Here is a 26,687-nt window from a genome sequence, read left to right as displayed (position 1 = left end):
CGCAATTATTTATGACCGAAAGTCCGATAAATATTCACAGAGGATGCCGTGTAACACGCTGTAACATGTGAAGCTCATCTATGCCCCGGGGAACTGGGGCAGAGGTTTTAAAGACTGGATCGAGAGTGTACGTACATGTGAGTGCGAGCGAGAACACTCGAGCGGCGCACGCGTCGCGTGCTCTCTGAGCCCCCTTCAGCAGGGCCTGCTTCCAGCATGCTTCCAGCCTGGAGGGGTTCACCCGCTGGTCCTCCGCGGTCCGCCTGACGACGCTGCGAGGGAACGACCCACGCATTACCATTGACTGCATGGCCCGAAATTGGCCCCGGAAAATCCTCTTTTCCGTCTACATGCACGGGGCGGGGTTGCCGTTGGTATGGGAGTGCCCCGCGAAGGCCGAAGCCCTGCAGACTGATTCCGAGAGTCTTTTTCGTCGTTATGTCTCTCTCGCACCTTTACAGAGCGCCCCATGAGTGCAAGAGAGACCGAGCGACCCCGGAATCAGTCCGCTGGAGGAGGCCCTGCCGGCAGTGTGCGGCGGCGCGCATTCGGAATTCGTTAAACGCATTTCACTGAAGGACGCGGCCTCTCCGTCCGTACGCCTTTACGGCGCCGGGCGTACCCGCCGTGCCGCCCGCCGCTGTGCGTGCACTTTATGGAAGCCTGCCCCGCCTGCGCGGCCTGCTTCGCCTGTTCGCCGCGCAGCGCTGCCGTCGTCGCCGTCGCGGCGGGCAACATTGAAAGACGCATTAGCATGGGCGCCGCGACGTCCGGCAGTGCGACGCGGGCCGACGCGGTGGCTCTCGTAAAACTTGGAACGGCCGCGGGGCCCGGGACTGGCCGCCCCGCCCCGCCCCGCCCCGCCCCGCCGCGCCTCGGCCACCGCCGGCTAATTGTTGCCCCGGGCTTCGTCCGCTTCGTCCGTGCCCGCCTTTTAAGGCACTTCACTCGGAGCGGCGCAAAAAAAGAGAGTCGGCGGAAAAAGTGGGTCAGCAGGCGTGGGAGCGGAATGCAACGCACTCCACCGGACGTTGTAGCGGAAGCCCCACCGCCCGACCTGGAGCCGGAGTTTTGACAGGCCGCGCTGTGTCTGTGTGCCAGCGTCGCGGTGTGCGGCGAGAAGAAGGAGCAACTGCGCGGTGAATTGGTGGAAGTTGGTTCCGGTGGTGGCGTCCCTCGGCCCGAGGGCGACTTTCGGGGGGATTCGCGGCGCCGCGCCGTCTCGCGCCATGAAAGAAATGGATGCCACGGTCCTCAGCGCTGATGTCGCCGTGCCGCGCCGTGCCGCGCCGCGCTCCCTCGGAAGCTCGTCGCCACTACCCCGGCGAGTCGCCGCGTCGCCGCCAGATGGGCAGAATGGAGAGCCCCATATCCGCGCGGCCGGAGCCTCTTCCGGGAGGGGAAGCGATTCGCAGGCGAGGCAGGCGCTGGTGACAAGGGCGTCGCCCGCTTTCATCTCGCGCGTGTTTTGTGCCGAGTTTGGGCTGTTGGCGAGCCGCAGGGGCGGGGCCACGCCGGGGGAGCCCGATGGCTGCCTTTAGAGCGCCTGCGGGGCGGCGTGAGGGGCGTCTCGTTTTGAAGTGCAGGCGGGCATGTGTCGGGCCCGAAATGGCATACGATCATGTGTGGTCTAGCCCTTGATGGTAATGGCGGGTAGGCAACACGGAGTGCGACGGAGCACGGTTGCCGCTGTCTCCGTGCAAGGCTGTGGCGCTGTGGCGTGTGCAGGGGAATAATGTTTCTGGAGGCGGCATAAACCTATTTGCACAATGCACCCGGAGTGTTTTGGAGGCACTGGGGGGCACGGCACGGCCTAGCCGCACCGCGCCGTGCTGCGCCGTGCCGCCCAAGGCAAGACCCCGCCAGCGTGCCTCACTGTATTCATGGGGTCGGCTTACGGCGGCTGAATCGTATCTCGAAACTTTCCCCATCACAACGTACGGCGTACGGCCCCTCGAGGAAAGCAATTTCTTTTACTTAATAAAGCGGATGCCGGCAATGCAAGCGGCCAGATGCGCGCAAACAATTCGATTGTGTGTTGGTGTATTGATTTTGATACGCCTTGTGCCGTGTGTTGTTTGAGCGAGCCCAATCCCCGGGGGGACTCCGCCTGCCTGCCTGCCTGTCCGCCTGGCTGCCTGGCTGCCTGGCTGTCCGCCTGGGGTAGGCATGTGATTGTGTGGTCAGAGTCCCGAGGCGCCGCGAAAGGGTCGCGGCTGGGGTGAGCGGGGCGTGGCGGGGCGTGGGGTGGTAGGTCACTAGCGCAGCCAGACGATTTGGCAGCATTGTGGAGCAACAGCTGCGGTCACTTGCAGCTTGGACGTTAATTACTGGCTCCCCCACCCCTTCCCTTCCTTCCCCCGATAACGCCTCGCGCCCCTGGTCCGGTCCGCGCCGCTCACGCGAGCCGAGCCGAGCCTGTGGGGAGCTAGCCGGCACAGTAGCGCAGCCAGCACAGCCAGCACAGCCAGCGCGGCTCTTTGTCGCACTGATTAGTCTGCGGCGCGGAGACGGCGTCTCTCTCGCACACCGACGGCACGCCCCACGAGTGCGAGAGAGACAGGAGCGCTGCAGGACCACCGCGTCTTCTCGGTTCCTTTTTCGGACGTGCTCCCGGAAATGGGGTCCGGGATCCAATTAGGCGCATCGACGTGCAGCGCGCTGCTACTCTGGTATTGATTGCAGCGCAAAGGCCAGGCTCCGCTCCGCCTTGCCCCGCCGCGCCCCGCGCCGCCTCACCCCGCCTCACCCTGCTCACTTATTCACGGCCCCTTGGATGAGTGAGTGACATTCGCAAACCGCTGTTCTTGGGGGAACAAACTGTAGCGCAAGTTTGTTTGTCCCCTTTGCGCTGTGTGTGCGTGTGGCGTGTGTGCGCGCGCGCGAGTGTGTGTGGCGGCGTGTGTCGCCCGTCTAGAGTTGAACCAAGTCAACACTAGAGCCGGATATATACGGGGTGTGTACGTCGCTACAAGTACCCCATCACTCAGGGCGCACTGCTAGTGCCCCTGGAGCCTCCAGCGGCTTGGAAGGGAGTGCACGGGGCGAGGGGAACTAGGGGAGGGGAGGGGGGCATATGCAGCCATTACGGGTACGACGTGTGGCCGCGTGGCGGTCTTGTTTGCCCTGCGGATAAAACCTTGGCAGGAGCTGCTTCCTTCTCCCTCTCTCCCCCGACCTGGCCCTTGTATTCCATTCCTTGTCGCTCCCTCTTCGGGCCACTCCTCACTGCGCTCGTAAAAGTCGCAAGGCGGATGCTGCCTGTGCCGTGCCTGCCGTGCCGTGCCGTGCCGTGCCGTGCCGTGCCGTGCCGTGCCGTGCCCTGCCTGCGTGCGGTGGGGCTCAGGATTGGCCATCGGCCCACACGCAGGGATCACATCACGACACGCCGCGCCGCCCCAGGCCGTTTTCTTACGAGGCCAAACAGCATTTTTGTGCCCTAGATTTTCCCTCCCTTTGCTTTATCATAAACGAAAAAAAGAAAATCAACGCACGGTACACTGGGATTTTTTCGTGTTTTGTTTTCAGCAACAAGTATAGCCTTATAGATTCCTCAGGGTTATTTTTCATTAGCACAGGATTTTATCTTGAAATCGTATCCTTTGCACCCTATTCGTGTTTTGGGGAATGCGAGCCTGATCTGATCGTGTCTTCTTTTTCTTTCCCGCAGGTGGCTGTCATGGGATTTCAGTGCGACCCAGAAGTGTTGTAGTCCAGCCTGACTGGCGGACTGTGTGCACCGTGGAAGGTGGACGAGTTGGACTCAGGAAAGGATAACGTCTGGAGTACGCCCGTCGCGGAGCAATAACAGGTGAGCGAAAGAAAAGAACACACAAAAAGCACTCACACAGATAGCTTTTCTTTTCAGGGCGTGAGCGTTGTTGGCCCGACCTGTGTGAGATCTAAGTAGGCAGCAGTGTTCTCGAGGAAATATTTTTAATGTCAGAACTAGCTAGCTCTAGCTCTTGAACTAGGCGAAGTTTGTGAAAGTTTTATCTTCCCTTTGTCGAGAAACTGGACGGATTTGTAGCTGAGGAACATCTTGATTCCGGCGGACCCTTGAGCCCTTTGGGTGTGGCGCGGTTCGGAGGCGGCCTCTCTGCCTTTTCTGTCTCTCTGTCTCCTTGCCTTTTCTGTCTCTCTTTCTCTTCCGTCTCTCTGTCTCCCCTCCCCTGCCGCCATCCGACCTCACGGCTGTATCCCTGTTCCAAAGCCAATGTGCCAAACTCAATTTCACCGTGTGTCCAATAACGCTCTGTCTCCACAAAGGCTGGCCGCCCTGACGGCGGCGGGGCTGGGTGGGCAGCGAGGCTCATTCCGAACAGTGCTTTCGTCGCTTGTTCTCTCTCGCACCGCTGCGGAGCGCCGCGTGAGTGCGAGCGAGACGAGCAAGGCTGGGGTGGCGCGGCCCGGCCCGGTCATTGGTTTCCAGGAGGTGGAGGCTGGGGCGGCCGGGGGAATCGAGAGGATCCCGCCAACAATTAGGTTCTCCTCGCCTCCGGCTGCTCGGCCGACACGCCAGCGCCGCGCCAACAGGCCAGCAGCCCAACAGGCCGACACACCGTCGCGTGCCGTGTGTGCCATTCCGGTGTGGCGGCACGCCGAGCGCCGCTGCTGCGTTCTCGCCTCGGAACCACGACTTGCACCGCGTGTTTCTGTTACTATTTCCCCTTGTTGCCGCATTGGAGCATTGGAGCCTGGCCATCGCGCCCCGCCCCGCGCCGCGCCGCGCACGCACCGATCCGAAGTGCCATGCTTGGGGTGACCTCGTTAGCGGGCTGCTTCGCTGCTTGCCGTCCTGCAGCCACTTTGCGGAGAAAAAAGGAGTGGGGTGCTTTCCGCCCCGCGAGAAAGGCACTCCAGCGTGCAGGGACCACTGCACTGGTGCACTGCGCGGTGCATGGCCGGCATGGGCGAGCACGCCTCGCCTCGGTGGCCTGGCTGGCGGGGATGGCGTGGCCTAGTGCAGTGTAAAGTGGTGCATCCTCGTCGTGCCCTTAAAGCGCTCGCCGCGCCGGGCCGCCGCGTCCCCTGGGACGACACATACGACGTGCATTGTCGTGGCCAAGGTCGCCCCGCCCTGCCCCGCCTTGCCCCGCCCCGCACACTAGCCCGTATCTGGGCGTCCTGGTGGTGGCCGGGGCCCTGAGCACACAGGGCGAGCGGAGCGGCATATATAATGGGACAGGTGTCAGTAGGCTGTCCGGCTGGTTCCGGCCGTTCGGGCTGCGCGGCCAGGAGTGGCCGGGACTGGCCAGCACTGGCCAGGACCCTCAGGCTCACGTCGCGGCCCTCCCCCCTCTCCTTCGCAGCCCTCGGTTCTCCCCGCGCCCGCAGCCCCGCCCCGCCTGAGCAAAGCCATAACCCATATCCCTGTGGGGCTGGGCTTCGCCGTGGCTTCGCCGTGGCTGCGACGGCCTGCGCCACGCCGCCCTCCCCGCTGCCCAGCTGCCGGCCAGGCCGCCCGCTTGGCCGTCATGTTTCTCTACTCAGCTGCAGTGGCGGAGGCCCTTGGGCAGGCCGCCTGGCGGGGCGTGGTGGCGCCTTCTGCTGGGCCTTGCTGGCCCTTGCTGGCCCTTGCTGGCCCTTGCTGGCCCTTGCTGGCCCTTGCTGGCCCTTGCTGGCCCTTGCTGGCCCTTGCTGGCCCTTGCTGGCCCTTGCTGGCCCTTGCTGGCCCTGCCCCTCGCTCCCTCCTGCCCTTCCCTTTGTTTCCGTGAAAGGGCCCGCCCACTGCTCTCCCGACCCACTCCGGGCCGAGGCCGCGCAGGCCGTGCGCGTGGACCCTCCGCAACTTTTGGCGCGTGGTGACGAATTGTAGTGGCGCGACGTCGCGCAAACACTTCCGTCAGAAACGACCCAGCGCGTGGAAATTCGACTTTTTTCTTTGTTTGCGAAACGTATTTTTTTCCCATTGTGCTCCAGACAGGGGCTTAAATTGTTTCCATTCTTCGCTGGCGCGCTGGGCGCCGCGCCGGCGAGCAGGTGCAGGAGTGTCTCGGGTGTACACCGTTTTGAGCGGCGCGCTGATGCCGCTGTGAATTAGTGCTGCCCGTTTCCTCGCTGGATATCGCGACGGCCGCTGGGCTCGACAAACACGGCGCCCGGCCTCACCCCCGCCTCGCCCCGCCCCACCCCGCCCGCCCCGCCCCGTCGCACTAACGCTGCCAGCCCGGGCCGCCGGGAATTTAGGGCCGCGTTAATCTTGTCGCTAGTTCATGCCCGCGCCCCGTCGGCCTCAGACCGCCTCGAGACCCGATTGGCGCGGCGCGCACCTTCCCGAAGTCGGCGCCGTTTTTAATTTGACTCTCCGAAGGCATTCAACAGGGCGTGACGGTGACGTCAGCCTTTGATCGAGCCCTGCCTCTGTGGCCTGCCTGTGGCCTGCCTGTGGCCTGCCTGTGGCCTGCCTGCCTTTGGTCGGGCGGGCCTTTGAATGGTGACCGGCCGGTGCGGGCGGGAGCACGGCCCCGGGGTGTTCCATTCTGAACGCGTTGGCTGGCTGCTGGCTGGCCGCCGTCTTTGGCAGTGTGTTTGTTGTAAAACGACGGGCCATGGCCGCACCGCCGCGCCGCCGCGCCACGCGATGCGAGGGCTCAGAGCGCTCTTTGTGCCGACGTGGTTTTCATTGCGGTTGGCGTCGTTTCCATGCGCACTCAGCGTGGCAGGCGTAGGAGGGGAGAAGGGGCGTTCCAGCCGTTAAGCACGTCGGCGAGGGCGGGGCGGGGCGGGGTCGAGTGGCGGCGCGGCGGACCGGACTAAGCTCCGATATTAGCGACCGTTCATAATGAGCGGTGTCTTGGAATGGCACACTTAGGCGGTGGCTGCGAGACGCGGAGGAGCTGCACTCGCCGGAGTGGGATCATCTGTAAAACGAGGTCACCGGCTCGGGGGAGGGGAGGGGGCGGAGGGCGTCTGGGGACCGGAAGGGATAGAAACGGGCGCCCGGCTTGCTTGCATAGCGCCGCCCGCCACCCCGCCGCCCCGGCAGCCCCGACGACGTTCTGGTGGTCTTTCCAAACGCCGCGCGGCAGACCTTTTGAGTCGGGGCGTGGTGGGGCGTGGCGGGGCGTGTGTGATTGTGTCCCAAGGGCCACGGCCGCGGCAGGGGGAGGGGGAGGGGGACGCCATCACCATATTCATTGCGCCACTTAATGCATACACTCCTCCTTCCTCCGCCCCGCTCCGCCCCGCTCCGCCCCCTTTCGGAGGGCAGTGGGGTGGTCTTGAAGCCTTCCCACCTGGGCCGATCTGAGACTCTGCATCGGGAGCGCCGCGGGGAGGGAGGCTCTCGACGGCGGCTCTCTTTCGCCTTCGTCCTGAAATTAGCATTTCGTCGCCTGGAGCAGCAGCGGCGGCAGCGTCGTGGCGGCGGCGCCCCGTTGACTGCCGTTGGCGGGGACAGGAGTCGTCCGTGCGCGGCGAGCAGGCGGCGCCCGTCGTCAACCGGCTGCCGTCCGAGAAGCGGCAGTGGCTCTTAACTACTTTCTATCCGCCCCGCCCCGCCGCGCTGACTCGGCACGCCGATACCGGTGCCAGCACTTCTCACGGGGATTGGAAGGTGCCTTGGTTTATGCCGGGCGTCAACGCCGTGCCTTGCCATGCCGCGCCGTGCCGCGCCGTGCCGGCGTGAAACGCGATACTAGCGCCGCACTTCGCCTCTCCACCGCGGTATTCCAATGAGCCAGTGAGGAGGGGGAGGGGGAGAGAGGGGCGTCGTTTCAATCAGGGCCCGTCGCCTCTCCCTCTGTCTCTCTCGCACTTTGATCCTTTCGACTCAGATTTTGGCACCTTGGGGCCGCAGCGCCTCAGCGGCGCCAACCGCCGCAGCGCAGTCAGGACGAGCGTCGAGGTTTATTCCGTGTTTCCCTTCGACGAGGGCCGCGTTTGCATTGGAGCGCCTGTGGAACGGAGGGTAGGCAACGCGCAGGACAGTGGCGCGCTGCGGAGGCCGCGGCTGCCTACGGAGCGCCTGTGAGGCGCTGGCTATGCAACGCGCTGTGCAGCGGTGCGCTCGGATTGCCTACCCGCCGCGCTGCAGGCGCCCTGGCTGCGAGAACTGCAGCGTTCTCTTAAGCGCCTCGTCAAGCATAGTGGCCGCTTAAAGCGTCATACTTGTGTACTCTTGATTGTAGCGTGCATTTCCGCTTCAGGTGCACCAGTGTCAAAATACTCACGTTTTATTTTCTGAAATTTAAACTCTAGATTTGGTTTCTTTCAAAGTGGTGGTTTTGACGTAGAGTCGGGATTTCTTGCGAGTTTACGCGTGCTCCCTGCGGCCGACACGGTGCTCAGCAGTCGAGCCGAGCCCACCCATGGCGGCGCCCTGACGTCTGGAGCGGCCGTCATTGGGCCAGAGCGAGAGGGAGGCTCGTGTGGCGAGAGAGGAGGAGAAAGAGTTTGGACCGTTTATGACGGCTTTAGTGCGGCAGTGAAGATTGCGGGTCTGCGCTTGTGTACGACAGCGGTTTGTGGCGCCGCGTGGCGTGGCGTGGCGTGCGTCCCTCAGCTCGGGCCGCCGTCGTGACCTTGCGAGTGCCGCACCGAGTCGTCCTTGCCCCGCGTTCGTTCGTCCTGCGCCCCGTGTTCCTGACAGTACTTTCTCCGTAATTGTGGAGCCGAGGTGGAGCTCGGTGGAGGGTGGGCCCAGGGCGGGCCCAGCGCCCGGCCCGGGCAACTCTGTGTGGACCTCGTTTTCTTGTACTGCTTGTTGTTCTAATTAAGGGGTAGCTCTCACCACTGTCACACTGGGTCCGCACTCACCGCTCCGCGCTGCCAGGGCCTCTCTCCGGCCCCCGGGGAAGGGGGAGCGGGGGTCATATTGCCCGTCCCTGTTCCCTGGGAGGGCCCGGGCCACGCAACCGTTTGCCTCGGAGCCGGCTGGGGGTCTGGGGCGGTCTGGGGCGACGCGACGGTCCACGTCGACACCGCGCGATGGACCCACTCCATTCAATTACAGTGTAGTGGCCTGTCGGCCTGTCCGCGAGATTGTTTGTTTGAGGTGGAGAGGCGCGCGTCGTTCCGCACTGCTTGCTCGTTCTCCCTCGCCGCTTAATTTTTGGATCCCACAGCCGAAGGGCAAGACGGGCAGGCCGACGAGGCCTTGCCGACGAGGCCGTGCCGACGACGACGAGGCCGTGCCGATGAGGCCGTGCCCCAGCGCCTCGCCGTCCGTTTTCAATTTGAGAAAGGGGCGGGGGTGCAGGCAGGTCCCAGATGTTCATTACTCTGAGTGCGATGGCATGACGAGGCGATACGCTGTGAAGGACGGGGTGGGGCGCGGTGCGGGCGCGGGCGAGGCCCAGGCGGAACTTGTCAATTAAGGCTTTCAATGGAGGCAGATTGATACGTATGACGAGAAAAGTTTTCGCCGACAAACGACCAACGGACAGGCGGGGCGGGGCGCTCAAGTCTTGGCGGCAAAACAGCGGCCCCGACTGCGTCGCCGCGTCGCCCTCTGTCGAACGGCGGCTGCTTCCGAACGGTGGCTTCATCGCTCTGTCTCCCTCGCACCCTGCAGGGAGACTTATGCGTGCGAGAGGGACAGAGCGACGGGACGCCCTGCGTGGAATCGCTCTGTCACCGTTTTTTCTGCGTACTGTCCCTCGCGCGCGGGGCTGGCTGCGTCAGCGAGGCCGTCCAATAATTCGAGTCCGGTGCCCCCCCCCCCCCGTCCCCTGGGGTTTGTCACGGCGTATCGCCCGACCCGGCCCGACCTGCCCAGTCGTTTGTGTCCCGGGGACCAAGTTTGCCGTGGTGCAGCCACCCCGTCCCGTCCACCGCTGCCACCGCGCAAACGAAGTGACCAAGCCAAAATTAGGGCGGCTGGCGTGGCTTGGCATGGTGTGGCGGTGCGTGGCGTGGCGGCGCGTGGCCTGCCGGGGCGGCGAGGTGCACCAAACTCCGTTAATTCGCCCACCGCAGCGAGATTGGGTCTCGGTACTTTTGCGGCCTCGCTGGTCGCCGCTGCTGGTCGCTGGATCGGGTCGCCGTTCAGTTGGCGTCGTGTCGTATTGACGCGGTGAGTTTGTGTCGGCCAACGGGCCGCCCTGCCGCGCCGCCCTGCCGCGTCGCCCTGCCATGGATTTTTCAATGCCTTTCCGTCGATCGGGATAGTGAAGCGATGCCTCATTGACTTTTTCCAGTGTTGTCTTCTTGATAACCGGATGGAGCGTGCTTTTACTGCGGACGGCCCCTTCCTCTCTCTCTCTCTGTCTCTTTCGCTCGCTCTCCCATTGTCCCCCACCTCCCTCTCTCTCTGCCACCCCTGCCCACCACGTCCACGCGTTTCATTCCCCTCTCGCTTTTTTACACGCAGTGACGGCACCTGAATATTTATGGAATCGGAGGGAGCTAGACGGAGCGGGACGAAGCGAGACGCGGCCAGACGGAGTGACGAGACGAACGTTGCGGCGGGGTCGCCTCTTGGAGCCTTCGCCGCTTCATCGCTTCGCCGCCGCGACCTCTATGCCCTGGAACGAACTGCTCGCCACACAGTGAAAACAGTTTCGCTGTTTTAGGGGTCGACGAGAGAGCCGGGAACCAGTCGTGCGACGGAAAGGGAGAACGTTATGTTGAAGGACTGGGCGTCCCGCACTTCTTGGGGTACTCGCGGAGCACAGCGACCCACAGCTAGCACTGGCTTGCGCTGGCTCCTCGCGCTGCTCTGCGAAATTGCGTCCTGGAGTCCTGGAGCCCTGGAGCCCTGGAGCCCCGGCCCGCTAGAGGGGCAGCATCGCCCCGACCTCCATGACCCCCATGACCCGCTACGCCGCTCTCCGCCGCGATGTGGGTCGGGTCGGGGCTGCGTGTACGTACTACCCTGATACCAAGTCGACTGCGCTACCCGAAAGACGGTGGCTCGTAATAGCGTTTCTCCAAATTGGACGCCCTGCTCGTTCCTCGCTCCTCCTCCCACCGGACAGCTTGCCGTGATGCCGGGGCGCCGGGGCGGCCGGGGGGCCGGGCGGCCGGGGGCGGCCGGGGGCGGCCGGGGCGGCCGGGGGCGGCCGGGGGCGGCCGGGGGCGGCCGGCGGGCCGGGCTCGCCGCGTCGCTGGCGTCGCCGGCGCTGGGGTGGCGCGACCCAGTGCCTTTGACTTGTTCTTCTCGGTGCTGCTCCGGACAGGTGCGCGAAGGCGGCTGGCTGGCTGGCTGGCTGGCTGGATTCGCGGCGAGGCGCTCGCCGGGCCGCGGCGGCGGGAGGCGGAGGGAGGAGGGGGTTGTGTTGTCAAGTTTTCTCCCCGGCTGCTTTTATTGTTTTCTCAAAGAACGTCACGCGCGGCGTCGGCGTCGCGGACCGTGAGCGGGAAGGCCCAGTGTGGCGATCCTTTATTGCCGCCCGCCCCGCGAGGGGGACAGAGAGAGACGGAAGGAGAGACGCAGACAAAGGGGGAGAGAGAGAGAGAGAGAGAGAGAGAGAGAGAGAGAGAGAGAGAGAGAGAGAGAGAGAGAGAGAGAGAGAAAGAGAGTCCCCGTGGGCGGTGGCAGTTCGCGCGGGGAACGTCGACCAGAGTTTCCCTGCGAAGCCCTTCGCGGCGCTCCTTCTTTTCTTCCCCGGCGTCACGTCTTTCCCGATAAGAGCTTATTGCCAGCCGGTAAATCGAGTGTGCGGGGTGAGGCGGGGCGGGGCGCGGCGGGGCGGGGCGGGGCGGGCCGGTATGCAGGAGGTGTCGCCCGGAGGAGTGACGAGTCCCCCGGGACTGGCGCTGGCGGCCCGGCAAATGCAGTGTCCCCTTTTCCCTCTCTTCCGAGCCAGCCACCTCGCCGAGTCCTGGAGTCATGGAGGCCCGAAGGCCTGGAGGCCTGCACAGCGGGGCGCCGCGCCAGACGTCTGAATTTCATGTCAGAGTCGTCGCGCTGCAGCATGTCAGCGTGGCAGCATGTATTCATGGCCGGCTTCTCGTTCCTGACAGTGTGGTTGGGGGAGGCCCGGCAGGCCCGGCAGGCCCGGCTCGAGCTTTTCCGTGTCACCTTCCGCTTGTGCCGCCTGCTGGGGGTGGCGGTGGCCGCGCACGACGCGTACACTGACAAGGCCCAAGGCCCGAGGCGGCCCGAGGCGGCCCGAGGCGGCCCGAGTCCCCGTGACGGGCGAGAGGTGAAGACAAGGCAAGACACAGGCCTCGCTCGCAACGTCGCGGTGGTGGTGGCGGTCGCGCAGGCACGCAGCGCCACACGCGCGCCCCGCCTCGCTCCGCCTGGGATGCGGCCGAAACTGTATACTCGTTGGAGTCAAAGAGGGTGGGGACGGGGGACCGCGGGGGACCGGCGGGCTGCTCAGTTGAGTCCCTTAAGTGACGACGGCACGCGAGGTGGGGCTCGTGGCGCCGCGCGGCTCGGGCTCGCTCGGGGCCTAGGGCGGCCTGGGCCCTGGCGCGGCGTGGTCTGGCTGGCCCGTGGCAAACTTTTCCGCCAGTAAATTCCTCACGTCATAAACAGCGCCCCCACCCGAAGCGCCCGCCTGTCGCTGGGCGTACGCGCCCCACGGCAGCGCTGGGCGGGAGAGAAAAAAAAATGCTCGCCGTCAGGAGCTGCGTGCTCGGTGTACAGTGTACGTGGCTCCCCTTCCGTAGTTACGCTTTCCAGCCAGCGCGGCCGCGTCCGGGGCAGCGCGCCGTCCTTACGACACGCAGGCCGCCCCGGACGCGGCCGCGCCCCGGCCTCCCGCTGCGCACCGCGGCACGGCGGCACCGCGGCACCACAAGGCCTGCCTTGAAGGGCGCGTCGTTACGGCGGCCTGGTCCGCGAGGTTCGCTTTGACGCCCTTCGCTGCTTCGGTGCGGTAATGGCCGCGGCACGCTATGGCAACAAGTGTGCGACGTGCGCGCCGGCCAAACTTTGCCGTTATTGTGGGTCGGGATAAACAAGGGGCCTCGACGTGGCCCCGCGCCGCGCCGCCCCGCCCCGCCCGCTGCGGCTGGCCCAACTTGGCCCTTATTTATGCAGAGGAAGCACCCGGCGGTTCATCGCCGGGGAGGGCAATTAATCAACTCGCCCCGCCGCCGTCGGTCCTTTTTTTGGCGTCCCTGATCGATTGGCCAAATTGATGCCCAGAAATACTTTCCGCCTCAGATCTCCGGGCGGACGCGTTGTGTGTTTTCTCGTCTGCGTGTTTTTCTACTCTTATCTCTCTCTCTCTCTCTCTCTCTCTCTCTCCCTCTTTCTCTCTTTCCCTTTCTGTCTCTTTCTCTCTCCCGATGGCTCGTTACGAGTTTTCTTTACCTCTTTTTTGGCCGCTGCCGCTACGCCGCTACCGCGTTTGGGGAAGCAGATACTCTAGGGAAACTGGAGCAGACGTAACAGGTCGATTCCGCGCGCTAACCTACATTCCAGCCTCTCTAAAGCAGCCCGAGTTGACGCAGTGGCGGGTTTCCACGTGCATAAAAAGAGAGGAGACGCTCTCTGCGAAAAAGGGGTGATGAAAAAAAGAGCCCGGAAAGTTCGCTTTTTACTCATTTTGCTGGTGGTGCAGCTGCGCCATGTGTCGGAGTCGCGGCCCAGTTCTGCCCGTCACGGTAATCCCCGTGCTAATAACCCAATAACCCCGAGACCGCGAGGCGCCGCGAGGCCGAGCTGCTACCGCTTCCGGGGACTGCGCTGTGGATCCCCGGCACTCCCGCCAGCACTCCCCCAGCACTCCATCCGGCACTCCATCCAGCACTCCATCTGGCACTCCGTCCGGCCGGGTCCGGCACTCCATCCAGCACTCCATCCAGCAGTGCTTCGCGCAAGCTTTGCGCAAGCTTGGCGCTGTCACGGCGACTTCCGAGCCGGCTGCGCGACGCCCGACACGCGAGGTCCGAGAGTCCGAGAGCCACCAGACCCATTCCGAAAGGCGGCTACGTCGCCCTGTCTCTCTCGCACTCGTGGGACTGCGAGGGGCGGCGAAGCACCGCCCGGACTCGGCCGCCAGCTCGGTCTGCCTGGCTGTCCGACCGCGTGAAAACAAAGAGAGTTATTGGGCCGGACCGCCCCTGCTGCCTGCCTGCCCGCCTGGCTAGCTGCGGTGGAAAGGTTTCCAGAAGCGTGATTGGGCGTTATTCGTTTCCTAGTATTATTGGATGTTACGGACGCTCGCGTTTGCCAGTTGCGTGTTGATGCCCGGGCCCGCCCCCTTCCCCTCCACTCCCCTTGCCGCCGTCACCACCCCCATTCTGCCCCATTCTCCCGCACGGCCTCTTACCAGGTTTCGTGGTGGGTGCCGCGCCGCCCGCTCGTTGTGTGCACGGCCGAGTCGAGCCGAACGAAGTGGAGCCGAGCCGATCCGAGCGGCCGAACGGGGAGCCGAGCCGGGCCGGGCCATGTTGAGCGCCGAGCCGAGCCGGCGGGGGGCTTTGGCGGTTTCTTAACCGCGGCGGTAGAGTCGCTAAACTTCTTGTGCTTATCGGTGCGTTGGCCGCCCGATCGATGTTGCCTCTCTCTCGCACTCGCAGCGCTGCGGGGCCCCGGCCCCCCGGCTGCGTGGCCCGCGGTGGCCCGTGTGCGACGGGGACCGGCGCTAAGCGCGCCAAGCGCCCCACCTGCTTCCCTTGCGGAAGCAGCGCTTCCTTCCCCCTTTTTGCCGTAGAAATATATATTCCTTTTACCGCCACCGCGCCCTGCCGCCGTGCTGCCGTGACACCCACACCATTTATCCGTGGCCAGGGTGGCCGTCGTCGCCGTGGCCGTGACAGTGATGTAGCGCGCCGAGGACCAATATGGGTCGCCGTGTGGGCAAGTGCCGCCTGCACTTTGTTATGGCCGCGGTGCGCGCACCGAGCTGCCTGCCTGGCGGCCGCCCCGTCGACAGGCCGCCCACGCCTTGGCTAGGCTGGGCTAGGCTGGGCTAGGCTGGCGGCGCCAATCTTGGTCCTCTCTAGATCCCCGGGCTCAGTCGCCCATCCGTCATTGTGACGGACGACGAGGTCCCGCTAGTCCTGCAGGGCTGCCGCGTGTGGGGATCTCGCCGACCCGCCGACCGCAGCGCGTTTTTGCCCTCATTTTTCCCTTCTTTTGGCGTGTACGTGGCCGGCGCCGGGATTACCAGCCGCCGTGACACTGGACGGCGGTGTGCTCCGCGCGCCGCAGCCTGATGCCGACTCTCTCTCTCTCTCTCTCTCTCTCTCTCTCTCTCTCTCTCTCTCTCTCTCTCTCTCTCTCTCTCTCTCTCTCTCTCATGAGGCGTCGCGCAGGGGTACGACAGAGACAGAGCGGCGGAACATTGTTCGGTCTGCTGCACTGCTCTGACAGGCGGCACGCCGAGGCACGTTAAGGCACGCCATTCGTGTGCGGCGCGCGGCCCCGGCATCGGATTGGCGTTGCCATCACTTATTCCGCGTCTTTCCGCCACCCTGCCAGCTCCGTCCGACCGACCCTGTCTTGAGTGTGAGACGCCGCCCGGTGACGTGTGCCCCGCTGCTCATTGATTCAGAGTGACCGCCCCGCCCCGCCCCGCCGTTCAGGCAGACTGCCAGGCAGTGCAGGCGCCGCACGGATCGCGCGTCGGGGCGGAAAAAGGCCGCCACTGCCGGGAACACGTGTCGAGCCCGCTACAGCGAAGTGTACTTCCATGTCCTCGATCCACCAAAGTGACGGCATAAATGGATTCCTCGTTTGGTGTACAGTCCGCTGATGCTATCACGCGTTAGATTCTAGCCCCATTCGTGGCGTACCTTGGCGAGCCCCCAATCACGGTCCGGTCGATGCGCGGCTGCGCGTATATCGATCGCTATCTACCGGGGCGTGGCGTAGGTCACGTGTCACGGCGTCAAGCACAGGGCTCAAGTACTTCAGCGTTGCAGCACGGGGGATCGAAGGCTTACACCGGCTTACGCCCTTGTTTTTGTCGCGCGTTTGTTTGCGTTTTTTTTCGGTTTCTTTTATGGCATGATGTTGAACTGATCGGGAGCGGGGGAAAAAGGGGGGTCCTATCGTCGCCGATGTGTTTTCCTTTCCTCTGTTTGCCTTTCTCTCCGTGTTTTCCTTGTCATTTCCGTCCCTCGTGCTCCACCGAAATGTGCTTTCGTTCCTCTATCAATTCCTTTCGTCGGGCCATGATGGTGCTCTGGACACGGTCCTGGAGCTGGGCCTGGCGGGCTGGCCTGCCCCACGCCGCTGGCCCGCTGCTGGCCCTCTGCCTGCCGGCACGGACCCAAGTCGCCCCGCCGGCCCTTGGTAGCGTAGCGGGTGGCCCTAGCCGCCCTGGCGGCCCGCAGGGCGGCCCGTGGCCCTTGCTCGGGGGCAGGGGGCACCCACGGGGCAGCCGCGGGGCTCGCAGGGCTCGCCTATCAATCCACGTCGTGTCGAGCCAAGCCAGGGCCAGGGCAAGCCAGGGCAAGCGAGGCCCCACCCCTTGGCTTTCTCCCGCCAGGTTCCTTACGCAGACTATTGTGTGCGTTTTTTTCCTGTGTGTGATTTTTTTTCGTTTCCCGTCGGAGTGGCTGACCTGCCTCCCCCCGCCCACCCAAGGTCGCGGCGAGGGGGTGGGGCGGGCAGCGCGCCAGCCGCAATGGCTCACTTTGTCGCTCTGTCTCTCTCGCACTCTTACCGGTCGGCCCACGAGTGCGACAGAGACAGGCCGATGGAACGACTCTTCGAAACCGCTGGGCTGCGCCCTCGGCTGCGCCCGGCCTGGCCGCCAGGCAGTCTGCAACGCGAGGCGACTGGTGCGAGCGCCGCCCAGCGCCGCCATCGGGGTGATGTGTGGCGCTTGCCCCTTTGCTTTCCCCCCTTTTGCTCTTTTTGGCCTTTTTGCCGGTGGAGGGTCGCGTTGTCCCGTTATTGTAGCGCTCAGAGGATTCTCTTTCACCGCTTAAACACGTGACGGGGCTCACCTTTCGGTTTTATTCCGGAAATGATAAAGGGGACTGGAAAACCGGGAGCGTCTCGCGGCAGCGCGTTTGTCCGGTCTAGGGGATGAGGATAGGGTGGGGGAGCGGAGGGAAAGATTACTCCCGTTTGTGCGTCCTTTATGCGTCCAGTAATGGGAGCACTGTGCTTTTCATCGGCCGTTCAGCCCCCTTGCCTCTTTACGGCGGCCTGTTCTCATTTTGTAGTTGTTGTTTATTTTTTACGTCGCTTGTCGTCCGATTTTGTGGCCCGCCCTTTATGAAGGCAGCAGGGCGGCATGACAATGGTCTTGCTGGGGGCGTGGCGCGGCGTGGCGTGCCGGCGATTAAGACGTTCTTCCGGGTCCTTAAGTCGCGGCCTGGCCGTGGCGAGCCTGGCCGTGCCGCATCCAGCCCCCGGCACCGTCGCCCAGCGGCCTGACTCCGAACAGCGCCCTCGTCCGCTATGCCTTTCTCGCACTCGCGACGCTTCCTGAAAGAGTGCGAGAGAGACAGAATGGAGCTGCAGATAAAGAGACCGGATTGCTGTTTGGGGAATGATTGGGCTTCGCGCTGCGCGGACTGACTTCCAAAGAGTCAGTCGGGGAATGAGCCCCTTTTCAATGGCCTTTGGTTCCCTCGCGTCCCATTTAGGCCGGTCTGGCCGAGGCCTGGCTTCACCTCGGCCGCGAGCAAGCCAGCTTTGCCAGTGCCGCAGTGAGTACGGCCCCCGAGCGAGTGGCGCGCACTGTTGTCACGTTTGCTCCGGGCGAGAATGACAGGCGGGTATTGATTGGCGTCCCTTCATTAACAGTTTGTCGGTCTGTTTCACAAGTTTGAAGGGCTTGCCCAAAAAGAATGGTGCGTGCGTGTCGACCGGACGCACCGCGGCGTACTCTCGTCACGTACCGCACGCACGCCCGGGTCGATGCGGGCCGCGCTGCCGCGTTGTCCGCCGAACCATGCTGGCGGCCACAATGCCCGGCCCGGCCCCCGCCCGCCAGAGCTGCCAGGACTATAAAACATGAAAAGTGCGAATGCGTCGAATATGTTTGCCGCTGATGGATGGACAGCGCGCTGTTTGGGCGTTGCCACGCACACTTGCGTTTTCCTTTCGCTGCTTCGCAGCCACCTGTTGATTCGCGCGGATCCGCGATCCACGCTGTCATCTCTTTTTATATGCTCCGTCGCGCCGCGCGGCACGCGGTCGCACGCGTGCGCGTATTTATCCAACAGCAGATTGAAGTTTACGTTGCGTGTGTGGGGGGCGGGGCGGGTGCCTAGGATTTGCACCGCATGAATAAAAGATCGAGTTGATTGCCGTGGAATTGGCAAAACGGACGGACACTGGAAAAGTAGAATAAATTCACTTTCTTTTTAAAATGAAGAAAAAAGACAGACAAAATAAAACGTTCCTTTTATCCTCCCCCCTGCTTCCCTTTCGTGCCTGATTTTTGACAGTTCTTTTTATTCGTCTCCTCTATTTTTGGCCGTGCACCTCGCCAAGATTAGCGACACTGCTGCTGCAGATGCACTTACATGGCGGCTGACACGTGACCCCCCGCGGGACCCCTGATGGGTGGCTCTGTGGGGACTCGGGGCCTGAGCGATGGCCTCACCCCTTTGCATTAACCTGTGTCCACGGCGACCCCTCGGGCCGCCCGGCCGTGCCGCCCGGCCAGGCGGGGCAGTCGGGGCAGGCAGCCCCAGGCCCCCGGGCTCCTCCCCCATGAACCACAAGTCCCCATTGTCGGCGTGACGCGACACACACCAGCGCCACGGGGGTGGGGGCGGACGCGGGGCGGTCGGGGAGCAGGAAGGGAGGGGAGGAAGGGGGTAATTGGAAGGGGTGATTATCAGCGCTGCCGCTCCATGGCGACTCAACCACGCGTGAGGTTGTTGTTATCCTCTCGTGGTTTGATTTCACGCTCGGTTGTGATTTTGTTCTCCGCGCACTTGAATGGCTGAACGTGGTGGATCACGGACAACGCCCCCAACATTGTCCACCTGCAAATCGTGGTGTGCAACTGTGTTGCGAATTGTTTCTTTTTGGCGCATGATTGTCCACCACTGCGGTGTGGTGCGCGTCTATCGTTCCCAATGCTGCATCTCATCTCGCACCGCCATGTAGGCCAGCGGGCCGTTACAAGGTCGCCCTGACCCTGCCGCACCCTTGGCCGCACTGCCCCAGGGTCGGGGGGCTGCGGGGACTAACCCAGTTGTGGCCCCATTTTCATTCTTTTTACTCGCGGCCCCTAGTCAGCGGGTAGGGCCTTGATTGGCTCTGAGAGGCATTAGGGCGGCTGGCTTTGCGACGACGGATACTTGGTGAGTCTGGGCGAGTAGTGCTGCCGCAGGTCCGTGCGGTCGGGCGGGGTCGCTTGGCTGGCCTCTTGGCTGGCCTCTTGGCTCGGCTGGGCACGCCACCAGTGGCTCCAGGGAAATCTGGCGACGCTGTAAGTCTGGCTGCCCTGCCCGGCCCTGCAGCACGTGACACGCGACTGCGACACCACAACTAATTGCCAAGATGACTCTGTCTACACGCACTAGGCAACGCAACAGATTTCCTGTGTCGCGTTTTGCTCTGCCAAAAATAATCGACCGCTGAAACTCTTTTTTTGCCCACTTGTTTGCTGGTTGTGGCGTGTCTGTGTCAATTGGGACTGCTTTGGAGCCGCGTTCGTGTTTTGCATGCGCAAGCCGCGGCAAGCCGTGTGGAGCGTCCCCCTGCGGTCGGGTCCCGCAAAGCCGTGAAAAGCCCGACTCTTTTGTGCGACTGTGCGTCTGCTCTACTTGGGTGCGTCCATTCAAATCAAGTGGCGCTCGGCCGCTGGACGCTACGCTGCTCGGCTCGCGTAATCCGCCAGAATCTGATTGGGTTCCATTCAAGCCGCGTTTGTGCGGTCAAAAAACCAGGTCTAAAAATTTAGGAAAGCAGGTGTGATGTCTCGCAATATTTAAGCGATCCCAGGTGTTTCAGCAAGGCAATAAAATAAGATTGTTTTTGTGTTGCTGCGCAGAAAAAGCGAGGCTAGGATTTCATTCTTTCGCCCCAATGATTTACCCGCTGGGATGGACGGTTTCATTTCCCGGAGGCAAAGTACGAGGGAGTTCCCCGCCATCCTTCCGAGGTGGCCTAATAAAGCTGTCCGCGCTCCGCCGCTCCCACCCCGCTCTTGGCACCTTTCTACGACTGCTATCCGAACTCCTGTCTGAAGCCCCACTGGAATGCCAGGAATGCGTGGATTTGCTCTCCCACTTTGATGGGTCCTGTGAGGGAGGCGGGCCGCACGTTCGAATTCCGCTTTTGTCAGAGCGGTTTGTCAGCGGCAGCCAAACAAAGTCGGCACTTGGCGCGGGAATAATTAAAAAGTATAATCAAGGAGACCGTCTCCGCGATAACAGTCCACCTCGTGGCCCAGGCCCAGGGTAACAAGATAAAGGTGAAAGCCCGTGGGGGTGGGGGTGATTCAGGGCGGCAAAAGGGCACCGCGCGGAACGGCTGCTGCAGTAAAGGAAGTGGAGAAACCAGTCAACGGAAGAGGGTAAACAGAGAGAGAATTTTGCCTCAGGGGGACTTTTGCGAGCTCAGCAACAACAAATCCGCTCCGAGAACACTCTATCTACGTGTGCAAAAGTAAAAAAGCGTGCTGGTTAGACAAGAATACTTTTAAAGGGATGTTTTGCTTGTTTATTTTTATATACCTATCCATGTAGAAAGGGGTTGATCTGGCACATTCGGCATGAGAAATTAACTAAAAAGCTATTTCCTCCTGTCTACAGAAAAGCGTTCCGATTAGGTATTCCATTTGATTTGAGAGAAGAGGGATGCTAGTCCTTTGTGCTGCAGTTTTCATTTGATATTTAGGTTGTGGATATCGTCGCTATCTGTTTTATTTCCATGTCAAACAGAATTATGGATTGTAGGATTAGCAAACGCACCGGTCGGCTTATGTGCCTTTGCTACAATTACCTTACTAATCCGTTCTATTTTGTTTGTTGCAGGGCTGTTCCGGCAATGGAAGGCTTAGAAGAGTGTCAGAAGTTTCCAAATGGGGGTCCAGTCGCGCGGCCAATCTGGGCCTCCCCAAACGCTAGCAGCACGCCGCACCCAGCAATCAGGAATTGCTACACCTACCAACCCCGCTCAGCGCCCACCTGATGCAGCATGGATCCTGCGCGCACCAGCGGAGGGGAAGGGGCTTCCTCAGGGGTTCCTCATGGGGGTCCCCTAGGGGGTCCCCATGGGGCTTCCCTTGGGGCCCCCCTTGGGGCACCCTCTCCCAGCGGAGGTGGAGCAGCAGCAGGCGGAGGAGGAGGAAGTCTGGCCGGGCTAGGTACCTCGGGAGCGATGACGGGTGTGGCTTTGTATGGAGCGGCAGCCGTGGCAGGAGAAAGAGGTGCCGGCATTTCCCTTTCACCGTCTCCACCTCCAGAGGGGTCGGACGTGGTGCTAGGCGACTTTATGCAACGGCTGGGTACCCGTCTAAACCTGCTAGAGAGCGAGCTTAAGTATGCTTGGCGGGCTCTCGACCTTCTATCGCATGAGTACATTCGCATGTGGACTCGCCTGGAGAAACTGGAGGCGCTGCTCTACGAGCAGCAAAACGTCATCGGCCAGTTGCTTGAGTTCTACTCTTCCGTTGAAGCTGGAGACCCTGCCACACACCGCCTCCCGCTGGACAACGCCCGAAGAGCTTTACAGGCGATAGCTGATGCACGCATGGGGGGTTTCGACAAACAAAAGGCCATCGAAGCCGGGGAAGCTGCAGCCGCGGCTGGGACGGCAGTTATTGACACCTTAGTAGATGAAATATATGGACTGCCCGGAGAAGCGTTTTATCGTAGCCTTAACACAGCTTTCCGAGAAGACTTGATTCACACAGCAAATACGCCTCTTCAAAGCAGTCAATTGGGCATGATTTGGGAAGAGTCGGAAGAAATTGATGATGCAATCGGAAAGAAAGATGAAGGGCGAGACATATCTAGCCTTATTAAGGAACTTGTTGATGTACCTGAAGTGTATAGTGCCTTGGACTACAAGGATTACCGTGGAAATTCTCCCTGTGTTAGTGAGCACGATCTAGCTCAGCTATCTCAGTTAAGCGCTATTGACCAGAACGCTCTTGAAAAACTTCAGGAATTAGATCGGCTGACATGCAAACTTCAGCGGGACTCGGCGAGCTTAAAAGAACTAAAAAGCCGTTTATTAGAATCTCCCCGCAAAACAAGAGGCACATTGTCCAGCAAGTCTTTAGAACCAGACGAAGCGCAAGCGGAGCCCTGGGCACTAAGCTCTTCCTCCCGGGAGGACAGTTATTTACTTTCTAGTGCAACACCAAGTACATCTGGCTACAAATCTAGAACAACTTCTCTTTTAGAAATAGGCACTGGTGACACTGATCTTGCCTCGTCGTTAGCTAGCTTTACCGGTACCGCATCACCTGGGTCTACCTCCCCGAGGCATAGATCACTTTTGGATTCATCGTCATCTCCATACGGTACTTCATCAAAACCTTATGGAAGCTCTATTCTGCACGGTGATTTAACGGCCTCGTGTTCGTCCCTTGGCAATAAGACTGCAACTGAATTTAACACCGCTTCTACACACACAACCTCAGCGGACTCAAGCACAAATTCGTCCAGATTATTAGACCCTGTTTCGAGTTCAAAACTCTCGGGCAGCGCCTCATCAACTCGAGTAGCGGAAGGTGTTTCAATGACGAGATTGTCTGAAGGTCTCCCGTCATCTCGATTGTCTGAAGTCATATCATCACCAAGACTAGGAGACAGTCTCCCTTCAACTAGGTATACTGAAAGTTTATTTTCAAGTTCAAGAGAGCGCGTTACTTCTCCAACGCCCTCTGCTTCTAGTGTAAGAACTAGAAAAGATGGTTACATAGATAGTGGTAGAATAGATTCTGATCTGTCAGAGAGTTTAGTTGGCCCCTTTGATGCTTCCTCTAGCCCCCCGCCGCCAGCCCCTAATGATAATGACAGACTTAACAGAAGAAGCTATGAAGTTACGACTGATGACAGTGCAGTGATTGAAAGATTAATACAAGAAGAGCAACAGAAACAAGAAGCTGAAAGAAACACACTCAGCGCCAGTTTGGCACAACAACCCGGAAGACTGAGTCCCCATACACCACGTTCGCCTAAGTCCCCAAGACTGTCACCAAAGCACCACGTATCTAAATCGTCTTCATCAAATATCATAGCTGCGAAGTCTGATTCAGGTTTGTCTTCCATGAGTGGGTGGTCAAGCTTGGAAAAGTCGCCAGGATCACCTAAAAATAGCATATGTGGAACTAACAAAACGTTACTACCTACATACGATAATGCATGCCTTGAACGGGAGACTCAGCAGTTGCAGCTAGACGCTGCTTTAGCTAGCAGTTCAATGCACACATCTCCTCGAAGATCTCCTTTGCCGCCATACGGAGATCAACATTCAGGGTTATTGCCGGGTGGGCATCATGTATCTGCCTTTACAACCGTTGGGGCAGGGATCTCACTTGAAGAATCCAGTAGACTGTCAAATATTGATCTTTCCTCCTTAGGATTTGTACCAGCACCTGCACCTATGGCTGATTTATCAGCAAGCCCGAGCAAATCTCGCGGGTCATACTCTCAGTCATATTATTCGTCAAAGTCGGGCACTGCATCAGGGTATAGTGAACTGCCGTACAGTATGGACCAGTCAGCACTGTATAGCGTGGCAGGAGGAAGCAGGCAACCATCATATTCGTCTTTGTATTCAAGCAGCACGTCTTTTATATCAAAAACAGCTCTGGAATATCCTGATCTAATAAGGCCACTTTCCGGAAGCCAGGCTCACAGCAGCTCGTCTTACTCTGTTTTCAAGCCAGAACCAGAATTGCACCTCTCAACAATAAACAGTGGATTTCCCACTCCCACAAGATCTCCCTTAGGCAACAGAGAAAAACGTACAAGACTTTCTCGTGTTCATTCAACTGGCTCCGTCCCACCAGCGGGACTCCCGCAAAATATGATTGGGGGTGTAGCAAATTTGGAAGCTTACAAGACAGCAATGTATAGAACCATGTTTCCTACTGGAAATATAACAGATGCTCTCTCATATTACCCGACTAATGTTTCTAGAAACGAAAGGTTGGCTTCTTCATATCGTGACGGCCAATGGATGAGCAGATCAATTGATGGTACGGCTGAAAACCTTTCATATGATCCTAGCATGGCATCTATTAGTTCTAACGATACAAGTACCGGCACAATAAGTTATTCGTCAGGCCATACAACAAGTGCTGCCCGATCTGACCGAATACCAAAATATTCTTCAACCCCCATGGCCCAAGCATATAGATCACAAGCCAGTTCAAGTTCCTCCACAGAATATCAACAAAGAAGACCTGCGTCAGAAATGGACTTAAGATATAGAAATACTCTTGAGGATTACGAACCTGGGACATACAGACAGCCTGATGATGAGAGGCACTACAATCAAAGTGGAGTTATTGTCTCCCAATCTGGGTACTTGTCCTTTGCAGCAGACAGCAGAAGAGAAGTACAGTATCAACAAGTAGAACCTTCAGAAAGACCTCCAAAGAAACCGCGCAGAACTGGCAGTTTGAAACAGGCTATGAGCTCAGTTAGTCAATGGTTACCAGATTTGAAAGATCTGAATGTATTGTCGAAAAGACACCGATCGAACTCTCTTCCATCTGGCGTGCACACTGATGATACTAAAGTACCAAAAGACAAAGATTATATGCGCTACTTTACGTTGTCAAGGGGGAGACACGGTGAGCAAGACGGAGGGAGTAGGAAAAAGAAGAGACACCCCCTTGTTTCTACAATGTCAGGCTTTATACAACGCGCCAAAAAAAGAGGTCCATTTTTAAGACATTCTCTATCAGACACTGAAACAGAGCCAAACGAACCTGAGTGGTCCACCCCCAAAACCATGAGAAGTCAGCGGAGCGTGGGAGCCGGTTCGGATGGCGAAGATGGTTCTTTTGAGCATGGTTTTGACCGGGTTGTTTTTGACCGCGTCCCTCTTAGAACCAGTATCCGGAAGCGGGATTCCATATCATCCTTAGAAACAAGAAGACTGGATGACGATGACTTTGCAGCAGACAACAGATCTCAGTATAGAGAATATCAGTCTGTGGACCAAGGTCAAGAATCATACAGCCGGAACAGAGAGGACAGTACTGACATATCATCCCTCTTTGCTACGGTTGGAGATGTTAAGAAAACTACGCCCAGCAACGGTTCTGAGTGTGAAGGAAATTCACAGCAAGAAAACATACAGATTCCTCCAATAACAATACCAGCAGCAAACCGTGAGTTTGCAGCATCACGAGCATTAGGAAAGTACAGGCAGCGACAGAGCAGTAATAGTGTTAGTGAAGCAATGTCTGAAGGTTCTGATGAAAAGACTGACGAGGGTCCGAGCCCTAGGACGAGCAGACACGTTGACAATGACATTGTACCAAAAATAAGCGAGGATGACTCTGCTATTTTTGAAGAAAAAGAGAAAAAAATTATTGAAGAACCAACAATCATTGTCCCACAGCCGTCTCTAGGGCCTCTTCCTATAATTGAATCGGAACCACCACCGCCACCGCCGAGGCTTGATTCTCAAATGCAAGCAACAGGTATCTTTCAAGCCCCGTCTCCTCTGCCATCTGTCGTACCTACACCAACACCCTCACCTCTACCAGAAATGCCAGAGAAGCTGGAGAGTAGTCCAAGCCCATCAATGCATAGAGGTCAAGCTCCAGGCAGACATTTTCCGCCGCGACATCAGCAAAGCTTAGAAATTCCCTCATTAAGTAGAGGAGGTGGTTCACTCGAAGACGATGACAACAGAAGCACCCACTCTTGGAGAAGCACGTCACGAGTTTCATCTCGCAGGCAAAGCACGGAAGATAGCATTGATAGTGAGGACGAATGGTATTGGTATGAGCTACGAAAACTGGAAGAAATGGAAAGACAGTCCCATTTAGACCACACGGATCGCGATGAAGCGTTGCCGATACTTCCCACACAGTACGAACAAGAAGACGACGCAAAGCAACAAATGTCCGTTGTTCTTCAGGAGCTTCGTCTTAAAGTGAAGGCAACGCCACCAATTGAAGAATTAACTGCACAACAAGCGCAACGATTTGGGGGTGTTGGCGAAAGCTTAGAAGAAGAAACACAGCCAGACACGAAGTTAAGCGAGGAAATTATTAAATCTGGTGAACGCCTATTGGAACGTGGTGATGAAGAGCACTCGTCTGGAGAAACGAGTGGGCCAGACAGCCCCCAACAGACTGATATTGAAGACGATTCTGACGCGGCCGCGGCGGAGGAAGAGGAAATAGCAAGGTCAAGGAGAAGTTCCAGTGGTTCCACGTTACGACAACAACACATGCAAGGCTCTGACTCACTAAGCCGAGATGGCTCACTAAGTGTCGGTCCATCGGAACGTTCAATGTCTGTGCAAGGTGATTCAGAAGAGACTGCAACCCTAAGAGAGGGCTCGCGATCAGCAAGCGTGGGCCAGAGCGACGAGGGAGACAGAAGAGGTTCTACAGCGACGACAACATCTGCAGGAGCAAAACTGCGATTTGGCGAATCTGACAGCTTTTCCTCGTCCAAAGAAGAAGGGTCGAAGTGGAAGCTTCTCAAAGCTCTCAAAGAAAGAAAGGCGGAAGAAAAAACTGCACAAGAGGAAAAAGCTGCAGCCGCAGCGGCCGCAAAAGAGGTGAGACCTCACCTGTTAAATAGAAATTGCAATAAAAGATATTTGTGCTTAAATTTTATATAATCACTCTGTACTTTTGTTGAGTTTCAGCGTGTTCCTCAGGTATCGAGATAAAAGTTCTGACATGTTTTTTCTGTCAGAAATATTGTAT

General features: G+C 59.7%; 1 protein-coding gene across 1 annotated transcript in view; it reads left to right on the top strand.

The window, feature by feature from the left end:
* Positions 1-26,687, top strand: part of LOC117638927 — a 51,611-nt gene that overhangs the window by 3,557 nt on the left and 21,367 nt on the right. The window contains 2 exon segments of the mRNA XM_034374150.1: positions 3,671-3,811; positions 20,806-26,536. Of these exon segments, the coding sequence (XP_034230041.1) occupies positions 20,969-26,536 (5,568 nt within the window). The 5' untranslated portion in view covers positions 3,671-3,811; positions 20,806-20,968.

Source organism: Thrips palmi, unplaced genomic scaffold (assembly GCF_012932325.1).
Source record: "Thrips palmi isolate BJ-2018 unplaced genomic scaffold, TpBJ-2018v1 HiC_scaffold_10, whole genome shotgun sequence".
Classification (NCBI taxonomy): domain Eukaryota; kingdom Metazoa; phylum Arthropoda; class Insecta; order Thysanoptera; family Thripidae; genus Thrips; species Thrips palmi.
Note: the sequence above shows the minus strand (reverse complement) of the source record. Positions and strands in the feature narration are given on the sequence as shown.